The sequence below is a fragment of the Homalodisca vitripennis genome, chromosome 8 (assembly GCF_021130785.1).
Source record: "Homalodisca vitripennis isolate AUS2020 chromosome 8, UT_GWSS_2.1, whole genome shotgun sequence".
NCBI classification, from domain to species: domain Eukaryota; kingdom Metazoa; phylum Arthropoda; class Insecta; order Hemiptera; family Cicadellidae; genus Homalodisca; species Homalodisca vitripennis.
The window spans coordinates 15,163,719-15,179,250 of record NC_060214.1 but is presented as its reverse complement, the minus strand read 5'-3'; the positions used below and the strand labels follow the sequence as shown (position 1 = coordinate 15,179,250).

The 15,532-nt window shown below is 34.8% G+C and overlaps 1 protein-coding gene across 1 annotated transcript in view; it reads left to right on the top strand.

Annotated features, from left to right (window-relative positions):
- The window catches only part of LOC124367345 (protein flightless-1), a 47,202-nt gene extending 41,219 nt beyond the window's left edge, over nucleotides 1–5,983 (top strand). The window contains exons 22-23 of the mRNA XM_046824090.1: nucleotides 2,938–3,051; nucleotides 4,988–5,983. Coding sequence (XP_046680046.1) covers nucleotides 2,938–3,051; nucleotides 4,988–5,122 — 249 coding nt within the window. The 3' untranslated portion in view covers nucleotides 5,123–5,983. The remainder of the gene's footprint in view (nucleotides 1–2,937; nucleotides 3,052–4,987) is intronic.
- Nucleotides 5,984–15,532: the final 9,549 nt, after the last annotated feature.

The following is a 15,532-nucleotide window of genomic DNA, read 5'->3' as shown; positions in this document are numbered from 1 at the left end:
AATCTAAAGTTAAAAATCCTTATGAACGATCTCACAGCTAAAATATTCATTAATATTATAGAAAGGTCTATTTTTTAGCCAAGAATACAATTTATTATTAAAAACTTGACATGGTAAAGTTTGAACAGCATAAGGTAACAAATTGAACATTTTAATGCCTAAGGTTGTATGGTAATTCATGGTTTTACCTAATCTAGCTCTATCTACATTTAACTTATCTTTATTTCTTGTATTATAGTGATGAACATCATTTCTTTTCAAAACCATGTGTGACTTTTTTTCTTACATCTACTAATACCTCATAAATATACAGATTTATAACAGTTAAAACACCAATATTTACAAACAAAGGTTTACAATGATCTAACACAGGTGCATCCACTAAAATTCTCACAGCCTTCTTTTGGATTACTAGCACCTGATCAATGCCTGTACCATTACCCCAAATACCATATACCCCAGATACCACCCTCCTGCTACGTGAGACAACAACGGATAGGCTTGCAGTGAGCTCCTATATCGCCCTCAACACAGCATATGAATATTGCTCTGGAAACGATCTTGTGATCAATCCTCAAAAACCAGCCAGTTGGCATTTGGGAAAAGGGCAGCTGATGTTCTAGTGATACCTGACATAGAAATGGAAACACAAGCCTCATTCTTAGGTATAATACTAGACGAAAAAATGACCTGGACCCCACAACTTGACCATTTTACCCACAAACTTAACACAAGCCTATATGTAATTAAGCAAATCAAATCTATCAGTGGCACAGAAACAGCAAAAATAGCATATTTCTCACTATTCGAAACTCACCTGAGGTATGGAATAGCTGTATGGGGGGGAGCATCAGCAACAAATCTGCAAAGAATACTTATCTTACAAAAGAAAGCCATAAGGGTTCTGGCTGGACTTGGAAGGATGGAAAGCTGTAGAGAAATGTTTAAGAACCTGGGCATTCTCACAGTTGTTGCAATCTACATCCACGAGCTAATACTGCATGCGGATGCAGCAGAACTACCCAGAAACAGAGATATACACCAACACCACACAAGGCAATCTGGTCTCTACAACCTTCCAAACCACCATCTTCAACTGTATGAAAGAGAGCCATCATACAATGGGAGGAAACTTTACCATCTACCACTAGAGCTGCAATTGAAGAAGGGGAAGCCTTTGAAATTGGCACTGCAGGAATGGCTAAGAACCCACCCATTCTACACACTAGAGGAATACATGCAGAGAACAATATAACCATTACCTTTCATATTTTCTTACTTTATTTGTCATTTCAAATAACAACAAATTGTATAATTGACTCCATTTGTAATCTCTAAGATTATAAATCAAGATTATTCTGATTCTGACATTCCACGCTTTTTTTTACCAAAGTTTAAAGCAATTTAATGCAAAAACTTTCAATTTATATTAAATATGTCAATATGAATGTGGACAATGGCAAGGAAGAGTTTGAGCGTTAATCCAATAACAGCACCTAAGCTGGTGGTGATCTTAAATTATACAGTCCTATAATCTTAAATTATACAGTCCTATAAACTCAATTATACAGGGAGTCCCGTAACTCTCTGGACAAAGGTATGCCACATTATTGCTCAGGTAAGACAGACATATTTCACCATATGAACATGGGTCTACGATGGTTAGTTTTCCATCCGTTTGTCTGTATGTGTTTTTTTTATAAAAACAGAAATATCTTAAAAACTAATTAATTAAATTATACCAAATTTTTATGATAACAAGGCCAGTTACCGAAAAATATATTATGCAATTATCATAAGTATTTTCAAAATGGCGGCCAATAAAACTTTTTAAACTTTAAATATTTTAAAAACCTGCAATTATTCTCAAGAATTACAAGAATAGTATTTTTGAGGATTTTATCACAAATCTAATGTCACCAAAAGTATTTTAATCGAATTATAAATAGCTGATTTAGAGCAGATTTACTGTGACAAGAGATGGCTCATATCGAGAGCTGCCGTATTCAGTGTTTGTATTGTTGGCTATTCACTGAGAATCTCAATGTGGGTCATGTCTTGTCAGTTTATTGTTTTAACACAATCACAATGATGGCCTATTTTCATATTTTTTTATTTGCTGTTGATTTTTTCAATAATGGCATAGACCATAATCGTTTGTTTACGTAAAACGTTTAAGTATAATACAAAAAGTATGTAGGCTTTGCAATTTTGCACAAACAAATTATTTTATTTTTTATGTTTCTTCATATACACCCAAGGAGTATCAAAAAATTTAATTTACCTTAAAAATTAAGCAATCTTGCATCTGATGGAGTACACGATAGTCTGAGAAGTGCGGATCAAGACATGCAAACAAGAAAAAACTCAATAAGGAATTGCATAGCAATGTGTACCCCATCGGGCACACAATGTGCTTTACGAAAGCCTTGTGTGTACCTGATTGGGTCAGTACGGCAGTCGTGAAAGATCACGTGTACCCAATGAGACACACGTCGTCGTGAATGTAAGTAGTTCTGCTTGATGGTTGCATTTAAAGATTTTTTTGACAATTATATTCAGGTTATTCATTCAAATAATTGTTTTAATGGTTGTTTGCAGTACTGAAATATGTAATGGCAACTAGCTTATACCTAATTAAATCTTTAATTGTCCCATCACGTCAGCAGCTGACTGACACCTCCAGATCATCAACCAACACAAAGTATTTACAGAAATAAACTTCGTTTATAACGGACAACTATTGTACTAGCACTTTTTCTTTAAATCATTTATTTCCTTCTGGTATTTATAAGTTTATTGGCAACCTTACATCACTATATAATATTACTTTGTAACTTTCGATAATAGTAATTCACAGTCACTTGACTCGAATTTGTTTATCTATTGAAGCAAATAATCATCGTTATTTTACCTATGTGATGATTGTGTTCACAGGATGATCTAGCAGACGACGACATCATGATCCTGGACAATGGAGAGCAGGTGTTCTTGTGGCTTGGCTCCAGGTGCAGTGAGGTGGAGGTGAAACTGGCGTACAAATCTGCACAGGTAGGTCTTAGTAAACATGGTAGCGACGAAAACTTCTTTTTGGTTTACAATTGGCATAACTGCTAAGGTGAAGAAGTACTTGGTGAAGTAACTATTCAGTTGTCATTGTGTGTGTGTGTGTGTGTGTGTGTGTGTGTGTGTGTGTGTGTGCGTGTGCGTGTGTGTGTATTTGGTCCAATTGGAAGTTCATTTAACCTTATCAGCAGCTAAGTTTTCAGTCTTCATTTTTCATGTGGTAAAATTGTGGTAACATTTTGTTTTACGTAACCTTCATATTTCATCGCTAATTATACTTTGTTCCAAGAAGTTTTAGCCTTCTATTTCAATCAATGTATTAATCACAATCAGCCAAGACTTTTTCAAAACATTTTCAAAATATTTTTCAGAAAATTTTGGTTTTTTTTTTGTAAAGTTGTGAACCTCATTAACAATCTGCTTAACCCTTCGCATGCCACTAATGAATTCCATAGCTTCCTTTAATGGCAAGACATCTATAAAATATGTTTTCCTTTAAGTTAAAAGCTAACTTTTATCAGTCTATACAAGGTGTAATAAAAAATACAGTGAACAATTGTTTATTTCAAAAAATAATAAACTTACATCGAATTCGATTTTAATCTCCTTCAAAGTACTGTAATGTCCTTAGCTAGCAATGCACTTATTCCAACGTTTAATCCATGACTGGAAACATTTCTGGAAAGGCTTTTAGCTGCTCAGTCGTGTCAGGAATGGTGTCAAAACCGTTTTCCTTTAAGCACAGTTCTAATTTTTGGGAAGAGCTAGAGGTCGCATGGTGCCAAGTCGGGTGAGTTTTGTGGATGTTTACAGACAAGAACACTTTTTTGGCCAAAAACTCACGAATGAGCAGCGAGATGTGACACAGCACATTGTCGTGATGAAGAAGATGTTAAGATCTTCCGAAAGCTCTTGAATAGTCATTTGCCTGTTTGAGCAAATCGTTGTTTCTACTTTTTGCACATTGTCATCTGTTTTTGAGGTTAATGGTCATCGCAAAAGCTGCTCATCTTCAACTGACTAATTTCCACTTTTAAATCGGTTGTGTTGTATTCATTATTCAGAGTTAACATATTATCGCCATACACAGATTTTAATATTTCGTAAGCTTCTTTGGCATTCTTTAGCAACTTAAAACAAAATGTAATGTTAATGCTTTGTTCAAAATTCATAATGCACAACAGACACGACCTAATTCTAGCGGTCCTGGCACTTGACTGACAAGCTCCAGCATGTTAAAACTTGTTGCTGCCTGTCTCAACAGATCACGCTACTAGGCAAATTACATCATATTGATGTAGCGTAAGCAATTGCAGTTATAAAAATCCATTCACCGTATTTTTTATTACACCATGTAAATATGCTATAAGAGGGAAACACAAACAAAAATAAATAAAATAGGGCATTTTAGTTCAAAGTAGCATTGATAAAAATCGGAAAATAACTATTTACCATAGTGTTAATTTGATCTAAATTCAAATTCGTGGTACAATTCAATAAAGCTTAAAAATTATATTAACTACTAATTATTGAAGCTTTTCCTATCTCAGATTTCTTAGATAAGATCTATGATCTTATCTTATCATCTGGGCACTGCAATCTTTTTCAACCTGTTGGGAGCAGCAGAGGATGCTCTTCTATAACTAGTAACAATGTAGTGAACAGTGTATTGTATAGATTTACTGTGGATAATGTATTCACTCATCTTGTTGCGGGAAGAATGAGCGTACTCCAGTATAAAAACTCTTTGTAACTAAACTACCAATTTTGTATTCTCATGTATAAATTTGTAACAGAGTAAAATAATAGTGATTCCGGTTACCAACAGAGTTAAATAATTTATTTACAGCCTATGTAGAAAATCATTAAATTTTGTTTAAATGCAATACACTTTACAGATTAAAACATATTTTGTGTGTAGGTCTACATACAACACATGAGGGCCAAACAGCCAGACAAGCTGCGTAAACTGTTCCTGACGCTGAAGAACAAGGAGTCCAGGCGTTTCACCAAGTGTTTCCACGGATGGAGTCAGCACAAGAGGCCCCCAGAGTAAATGTTCCTGCAGCCCAACCACGTTCAGTATTTTACTGTACAATAACGTTCATAATCACTAGGGATGGGGTTTGGATTTTTAAATTCAGGTCCGGTTAAATAAAATTACTTCCGGATCAAGATTTTTCAGGTTCATTTCAATGTTTTTTTTTTTTTTTTTTTTTTTTAAGTTAATTTGGCATTTAAGTAATTATAGCTATATGTACTTCGCTCAATTATGTAACATTACATTGTTTTTAACGTTGGTTCATGTTATGTAGTTTATAAAGCAAGATTTAAAAATGTTGGTCATATTTTATTTGGATTTTAATGTAATTTTTTTAATACAGTTAGAGAATTCTTTTCTTTTTTATTGTTTAGCAATCAATTCAAAATCACCTCTCTGTTTTAGGGTGACAGTGGTGCTAAAATCAGTGGGGAATTAATGTTTTCTATAGAAGAGTTTTATAACTTACCTCATGTATTTTAGATTACTTTTTTCCAGAAAGCTACCATAAGTGTAAATAATATACTATACCTTATTTATTATAATACATATTTTATCTGTTTGGAAATTTTATATTTATTTCTTCGTTGTATTATTCTTTTAATTATTTATCAATACTCTTATATTTAATTGAAATACACTCATGACACTAATTTTATAACATAGTCTAACTAAATTCTGTACCTTCTATAAACTACGTTGATCATAGTAATCTAGTATTGTACTAATTATTTATTTATTTAAGTCCGAAATATTGTATTTAACAAGGATAGTTAATCTGTTACTTAGGTTAAGAATTTTTCATTGTACTTTTCTAGTCCGTACTGATCATACGCTAAATAACAAAAAGAAATAAAATATTTTTACAAATCAAAATCAGTGTACATTTTATTTCAGAATAATAAGAATCCAGAAACTAAACAATGGGAAAAGATTTTAAACATTCAAGTGTGTTTATTGTTATTGTACTCACATGCCCTTTGACACGTTATTGTAAACTAAAGATAAAATAAAATATTTCTTTTGGCAAAGTCAACAGAACAATAGATGGACTCCATGTTTGGGTATACAAAATAATTTGTAAACATATCAAACTGAAATTGGATTAATAGATTATAAAGTTTAACCCTCTATTGGTAATTGGTAATTCTAATTTGTCAATCCAGTTATCAAGCTAGCCAAAGCTGTTTGATCCCTGGTATTTGAAATATAATTTTTCTGGTTGTGAACTTGCATTGTTGCACAATATTTTTGTTATAACGTTGTAACAATTGTGTTGTTACTAATCCATGTCTACTTTTAAACTGGTACAATAAGCTATGTTTGATGTATTTTTTACATAAAAATGTTATTAAATCCAGAGATAATATATAAATAAATATATATATATATATATATATATATATATATATACATTAAATTGTATAAATGGCAATAGCCTTATTTAATTTCAATAAACATTAAATCACAAAAAGTACTTTCTCCGCCGGGAGTCGAACTCGGATCTCTCACTTGCCGGGTGAATGTGCTACCATTACACCACAGAGCCCTCACTTTTTCCGATTCAATTATTTTGTATTTGGCCGTATCTGTCACATATGCGTTTAAATAAGCAAACTAACATATGATCAGAAGACCAAATACCTGTCAAACTATATATATATATATATATTATTCCTTTAAATTGATTTTTATGCCATTTTCTAAAATTCTTACAACCTTGAATAAGTTTATGGAATTCACGAAGTTTTAAAATAAATTAAGATTAATAAATCTGTGTAAATGACAAAAGTATGTACTTTAAATCTTTTTGTGTTACATAGCTACTAACTCCTCGACCATTAACATTGTCTGGTAGGTCATTCACATAAATGATAAAAAGAGTAGGACCCAAAATGGATCTCTGTGGCACACCTTAAAGTTTCAGAAAAACAGCTATTATAGTAAACTGACTGATAACATTCATTAAGGTAAGATATATAACTGTCAAAACCATAGTAGTAAAGCCCTTCGTCCAAGCCTCCCTAGAAGGTATCACAATCCTGAAGGGTTTGTTGTAAGAAAATCTTTGTGTTATCTAATTGGAGATCATATGCAGAGCATTCTCCTGAATCAGGATGCTAATTCTTTAGTGCCCTCTTTTGCAGCCCGAGACCGACCAAAGTCCTACCAACTGAAGATAATAGGCACTCTTGTCCATAGCCCAAATGACAATGGCAAAAAGTTTGATAGTGAAGTAAAGAAATATTTCACAAATAAAGCTCTATACTCAATTGGAGAATTATTATCAAAATTAGCAGAAAACTGCTTAAAAAATCATTGTGAATTAGTGTTACCTACTTTTAATATAAGTTTTAGTTTTAGATCTTTATAGATATAGATGCTATTCATGTACAGTTGATGTTTACATTTAATGTAGCTTAATGTATGTTTTGGAATAAAGAACATTCTCTCTCAATGTCCAGGGGGTGAGGTTGAGACAACAGTCTAGAGCTGCACCAGGCACACTTGGAAAAGCCCCAGTGTTAGCAAGGCAAGCCATCAATAAAATGCTAGCCAGACTAGCTACTGCCATCTTGGCCTCCATTTTTTGCCAATTATAGACAACAGTTTCAAACATTTTTTGTTGTTCTCTTAGGACAAGAAGCTTGTAAATCGCACTTAGTCCTGCAAGAACCTTATCACTGCTTCTGGAATGAAAGGATATTCAGGATGGGTAAGGTTAGGGAGTAGGGGCCTGCTCATATCGAGATCAATGAGGAAGAATTAGGGCACTAATCTCAAAGTCATGTCCCCACGGAAGAAGTGGAGACCAGCTTTGAATCAGTCTCTCCAGTCAAAGCAGGCAGGTGGTGGCACACTCTTATGTTGAGGCTAGCAAGAACCTCTGATAGTTAGGGAACGAACGCCACCAAACTCCAACAGTCATCTCCCACAGTAGACTAGACCTATCGAATTGTCCTTCCATCCCAGAATCTCGACATTTGCGGTTAGTGATGTGCCACTCCTGGACATCCGTAGGGTTACCCAGATTTAAGTGACACACGATTTTGCTGTGCCTAGTGGTAGGTTCAACTGGAAGGCATAAACCAGCCAGAAGTGATCCTTGCTGGGTATGTTTTAGCCTCAAACGTTAGTGAAGGTTTAACCACGGAGACATAAGCCAATTCAAAACGCTGTGGCTATATGAACGGCAACCGGTTGTCGATTAGACGGGCGATGAGTGGTGACGTCAACCGTGACGTAGCGAAAGGGCAGCTATAACTGTCACCTTCACACCACTGCCTTAGAAATATAAAAAAACACAATTTGTAGACTATTTTATTAACTGCATATTATGCATTGGTAATGTATTGAACGGTAATGTAATAAAAGTGTACGCCTGAATTAAAAGAAGAAATATACAACTAAAAATTAACCATGTACCAGAATCTACACTTCATAGTTTATTAAGATACAGTTTTGTTTCTAGCAATTTTACTGGAATTTTTCAATTTATTAATAGTCATTAAGAGAAATCATAATTAATTATAAATAATTTTTGTCATATTAAGTAATATATGTCATTCAATAGCATAAAACAACTGGAACATTTGTTTTATTTACAAATAACACTCAAATGGTTATAATTTCATTGTATATTGTATGTAAGTGGTAAGAGGGAAATTAATTCGTTTACTCATATATCTCACTCTCGACACGTCTTGAGATATTTTAAAATTAATTCTTCCATTTACCGATTAAAAATAGTTTTATTATTAATCACTTATGTATTATCGGACTTTAGCAGAACTGTAAATCCTTGTAGAAGGGATCATGGTACAGTTTAAAGTATATAGCATACAGTCTACATCACTACCTAACTTTTCTATTGTTTTCGGCAAAATACTGTCAGTTATACAAACTGACATACAAACTGGATGAGTCAGACAGATTATGTAAAGTAACACTTAAACTGGAACTTGAAATGTTATACATCAATGTATAATTCTCATTCATTGTTATAAAACACAGGGATGTGTCATTACGATAACAGATAGGATTATCTAGAAAAGTTGGCATCTTACACGAAAGAATTTTGAGCTGTTAACTTACCATAAAAAGAAGCCTGAATATATTCATCAAGACGTGACTGGCCAAAAACGGAAAATTGCGTTAGAGCATTAACAGTCTAGAGAAAGTTATAATTAGTTGTATACGACATCTCAACGAAACAACTGAGATGGCATCTCACACCCAGCACAACTGTTGTAGATCTAATACATTTAACGTGGATGATACAGACAGTTCTTATCATTACCACAATCCCTTCCGCTTTCCTATTAGAGCCCTTTTACGCATGCGTTTTTCGTACGGACGTTAAAAAAACGGACCGTAAATTTTGTAACGTGCGTTTCAGTTTTATATCGTGCGTCTTGAATTTTCTGTCGTGCGTATGCAAAAGATTGATGGTGGGGGGTAGCAGTGCTACCACAATAATATTATTATTTTATAGAGATTTAAGGTGGCAATAATTAATAAAATTACTATTTTTATTCTCTTATTTAATTCAATATTACTATTAAGTCAGTTACAGTTAAATTTCTTCCAAGTATTTTAATTAAAGTCATTTTCACTAAAATTGGAGTCTACAACTGACATATTAGAACAACTAACAGGACTTTCAATGTTCCGGGTGCAATTCTCCAGAACCTGTGCAATGGGTGCAGTCTGCGAAGACGACAACAGAGTAGACTGGGGTCCATTATTCATTTCACTGAAAGTATTTCCACTGTGGGAAGATTTTGAGTTGTGTGATGCTTGTGGAGCAACTTACATGTTGCAGCCTTTTCTTTAGGAGTCTGGTCTTCGAAATTAGAGCAGAAGAGCATAGTTGTGACCACTGGTTTTTCTTCAGTACTCGGTCCTTGTAAGTCTCAGAAGAAGAATTCCAAATCGCTTCTCTCTTCTTAACTTCATCCATTAATAACTCTGTATTAATTCCCTCCATTGTACACTAAACTACGCGCAACATAAGAAAACGTGGTCAGACAAGACAAAGTGACAGCCTGGCAGAACTACCACAGTGCAGACAACACGGTTGGCTGCACTGCGGCTTGGAGCGGGGAACGCGCGTTTGACGTGCGTCTGCATAAATGCGGCCATATACTACCGTGTACTTTGAGCAAACGTCCGTCCCTGCGTTTGACGTCCGTTTCTAAAACACTGCGACATGTTTTAGAAACGGACGTCGAACGCAAGAGCTGTAAAAACGGACGACAGTGCATAAAGTCGCTCATATGGTCCAATGTATTTAAAAACGTGCGTTTTTTTTATCGTCCGTACAAAAACGCATGCATAAAAGGGCTCTTACTGTACAATAAATCTCGGGGATTGACGTGCATGATGTTTCCTCAAGCTCAATATTCTTATTTAACAAAAAACGATCATGAAAATTCCTAAAACTGACTCTAAATATTGAACTTGAATTACCTATATTAGGAGAGGCAAACTAAAACAAAGCCGTAGAATGCATTGTAAGAAATTATTAAAATGGAATAAACTGAGAACTTACAATATTTATAAACTTTCAAAAAAATGAGTAAAAATAAGTAATTCACTTAATAGAGTTGTAAGAGGGATAATTACATTGGACATAAGTTACCAGTGCGGTATAATACTGTTGCTAAAATGTGACAAATAGCTCTTTGTTCATTAATAAATCTTATAATACCACGTTTACGAGCGCACACAATTGTTCTCGAATCACTTATTCTTAGTTGAATATGGTCCGTATTTTCTTTATTATTGATACAAGTTTTCAACTGGTCAAAAGAAGAAAACTTTCTGCAACCCGCCATTTTAATAACAATGCACAGTGCCGCTTGGCGCTTACTAGAGCTACTTGAAAACCAGTCTGTGACGTCATAGTCGTTCCCGTTTTTTGAAACCAAGTACGGTGACCGGGCACATAGCCACTCCGAATTCAAAAACCTTGGCTTAATTAATTAATAAGTCCTTCAAGACTTGCGGGTTGATGGCGGGTGATATAAGGAAAGTGTCTGTGCGGCTCTTGCAATAAAACGGTACAGGGCCGGCACCATGCCTTGTTATGTAAAGGAATGTGGGGAAAACGTTGGCATATTAACCATTTGGCTGCTAAGAATTTTTTTGACATGTTATCCCAAAAGTGCTCAGGTTTTTATCGGATCATATCCCAACAGTGCTAAGCCTAAAATGGTGAATTTGTAGAGTTTTACTAAAAAAATCATAAGTTCCTCAAATTTAAACCTATTTCATTGATTTATGTTTTGTTTTGTAGTATAATATATGTAAGAAAATAAAAAAATAATACATTTTGAAAAATACAAAACTATGTAAACAAATAAATAAATATTTTTTTTGTTTTTTTTTCAACTTCGACACAGAAAAACATAATTAAATTTAACTTTTATTTTTTTTAAATACATTTTTACCTAAAACCATATGTTGTTTTGAGTACATACTGAAATTTTCATGCAAAAATATAGATTTTTACTTATGTAATGAAAAAAAATTATGGTTGCCTGTAAAGTCGGTTTTACGGGCGAAGATTTTACGTGACAACGTCTTTTTCTCGGTAGAATATTTATTGATATGAATATTATTAAATTGCATAATAGGAACAAGGAATTGAATGAAAATAAGAATTGCACAAATTTTAACTATAGAAATATATTTTTTTTACTAAAACATTGTACATAATTTGAAATTAATTAAAATTTGTTATTGTAAATGGTAAAGTTGAATAAAACATTTACTAAAATTGGAATTTGAAATTCTTGCTAAACACAGTTAAATTCTAACTCCGCGCGTGGTGATTGGTCGGTTTAGTTCGTTTGTTTGGTCGCACTGTTATGACAGGTTAGAGGTTATAATTTGTTATTTTAAATGTTTGACTAGCAATACGCGCTGTTTCTTCTCAATCGACTGAATTACGATTGATTGCAGAGTGATTTAAACTAATAATTTACTTAACACTATCAACATTTGTCAATAGTATGACATAACCTATAAACTCAGTTTCTCAACTTTTGTGTCAATCTAACAATTAATCAATCAATCATAGTTTACGATAATGAAATATCAGTGTACAATTATTTACCTTTATTGTTGTAGTTGTTGTAAATGACGAATCTAAGCACTCCACATTTTCACGAATAAACATAGTTATCTGCTTTATCCCGTGCGGCGGACCCACAGTTATCTGCTTTATCCCGTGCGGATCCCGTGCGGCGGACCCACTGGACGGGCATCGTAACGTTACCGGGCGTTACACTTTTTCATGAGTGACTCCGAGCCGCAACATAATTTAAGACGTTGTCACGTCAAAAACACAAAAAACTTACCCTGTGCAATCTAGATCACAGCTGTTTTGGCGTTAGTGTACTTAAAAAAAACCAGCAAATACAAGTGGTGTTATTATTTTTAAGGAAAAGTAAACTTATTCAACTGTCATTTACAGCAATCCGCGTGTAAATAACGTAATATTTAGCGCTGGAAAAAAAATTCGCAACAACGAAATATCGTTCCATAGCATTTTTCGGCACGATTACCGAAAACGATATATCGTTGCATAGCAGCCAAAGGGTTAATTGTGCTAACATTAATAAAAAGCAATTCGAAGTTTATAGACAGCCGCTTGGTGAATGGCGTGCGGCTGACGCATGCGCAAAGAAGCCTATCCCCCTCTTCGCCCGGCCACGTGGTGCAGTACAGTCACAGGTCGCATTCGTTTCGTTCAGTCTGTCTTCTGCTGCTCGTTCTGTTTAGTAGTGTCTGACAATTGTGATTGTTTTGTTTATGTGCGACAGTACGTTGTATTATTTTACCAATTAGTGATGGCTGATCAAGGCAACGAACTATTTAGTTCAAAATTAGTGAATAAGGTTAAAAAGAGCCAAACTCGAGAAATAGTACCGGTATCTAATGTAGCAAAATTTATGAAAGCCGAAGCCGATGCTGACCGGTTTTTGATTGACGTTAAGAAAGTTAATGCGAGAGTAAGTGCTGCCACTGGAGTTTCAGAAAGGACAGTGACAAGGATTAAAAGCGAGAGGAAAAAAGTAGAAGAATCTGGCACATCTTTCAAAACGCCAAATAAAAATAGAATCTTACCTAAAAGAGTGACGGGGTTAGACGACTTTAATTTGGGTGTTGTCAGGCGTATTGTGGATAATTTTTACCTCATTGAAAAACAACTTCCTACTTTAAAAGGTATACAAGAAAAAATGCGATCAGACATTAATTTTACAGGCTCTAAAAGCAGTGTAAGCCGCATCTTGCGACGAATGGGCTACAAGTGGAGGAAAACCAAAACAAACAAAAAGATATTAATGGAGACTCAAGATATTTCTTACAAAAGATTTGTGTTTTTGAAAAAGATTTCTCAATACAGAGCTGAGCAACGTGCAATTATTTATACAGATGAATCATATATTGATTCAACACACGTCTCCAAAAAAGGCTGGTCGGATGATTCCACAGCGGGTTTAGCTGTCCCGTTAAGCAAAGGAAACCGCCTGATATTTTTACATGCCGGGGGTGAGATGGGTTTTATAAAAGACTGCTTAGTTATGTGGCAGGCAAATCACAGAAAAGGAGACTACCATGATAATATGAATCATGAAAATTATAAAAAATGGTTGACAGAAAAATTGATTCCAAACTTACCGCCTAGGAGCGTTCTAGTTATTGACAACGCTTCCTATCACAACGTGGAAATTGACAAAAGTCCTACTTCAAATTCAAGGAAATGTGACATGCAAGCATGGTTACTTGAAAAAAATATTCCATATTCACACACTATGTTAAAGGTAGAACTTTATGAGATTATAAAAGCTAACAAACCAGCCTACAAAAGATATGTTATTGATGAGCTTTTAGGTGAAGAAGTACATGTAGTCCTTAGACTACCTCCTTATCATCCAGAACTAAATGCCATCGAATTTATCTGGGCTGAAGTAAAAAATTGGGTTGGTGCTCACAATGTACGTTTTAAAATGGATGAAGTAAACAAATTGGTAAATGATAAATTTGAGTCTATAACGGTTGATACATGGAAAAAAAAATATGTGAACATGTAAGGCAAAAGGAATTAGAATTTATAGGGAATCAAGAACCGATTGAAAATGTTATCGAATCTTTCGTTATAAATCTTGGTGAGGATTCAAGTGAAGAAGACGACTTCCTGGAATCTGAGGACAGCAATGCCGCAGATGGAAATATGTCCGGAATCGAAGAGCTGGGCGATTAAATTACATGGTATGATTTTATTATTGTATCACATAAATAACTGTAAATGTAAGCGATTAAGTAAAACGCCTAATTTACACTTTTATAAGTTTTTGTTTGATGTTTTATTGTTTTTAAATATCACATTTAATTAGTAAGAATGTGCTGTAAAATACATGGTTAAAACTTTAAATCATTACAAGGGTTTGCTAATGAAAACCGGTAGGCTAAAAAACCCTTTTATGTAATTGAAACTATTTCTAGAATTATGGCTGTAAAACCCCGTATCTAATAGTATGTGGAGTAAATAACAGTATACGTCAAATTATATTAAATTATCGCAGTTGTCAGAATTCATGCGTAAGCTTGACTATAAGGAGTTTGGAACCGGCAAAGAACAGAGTGGACTGTACATACGTCTTACCGAGACGGCACGGGAGGGGAAATGTAAGAAGTCTGAGTCTCTCGCTCGCTTCCCTCCACGAGCTCCTCACGCCTGAGATTTAATGGGGTGATCAACCGAGGCGGAGAGAAAGAGTGGGGATGGAGGGGCCCCTCCTGCCAACTACAGAATGATAGCCCGTGTATTAAGCCGTGTCCACACTATGCCGCGGCTGGCTTTTGGCAATGCCGCGTTGGCAAAGCCAACGCGGCAAACCTAGATTTTGGCTTGTCGTCTACACGTGAGTTGGCATTCAGTCGCAAAATGTCTGACGAGGAGGATGTACTAGTTGCTTTAGGCGCGTTTGTAATTATCAATCACGAAAAATTGCGTAAACGACGGTTTTGGGTGCGTCCAAGCCTTCAAAGTAGAAGAAAATACGGAACTAGTGAGTTGATGAAGGATTTGGTATTGGATGATGAAGACGAATTAAATCTCGAGTACAGATATGGATGTGGTTTCAAAAACTTTTTTCGAATGAAAAGTAGTGACTTTGAAGATCTTCTAAATAAGATAGCTCGTATCATCCAGAAACGAGACACGTCCTTCAGAAGTGCTATTCCTCCACATGAACGCCTTGCAGTTACTCTGCGGTTTTTGGCAACGGGAGACTCTTACCACTCGTTAAGTTACACATTCAAGATTTCAAAGCAAATAATATCAACCATCATCCCGACTGTTTGTGAAGCAATTGTCAGTGTATTACAGGATTACATCAAGGTAAGAAAAAA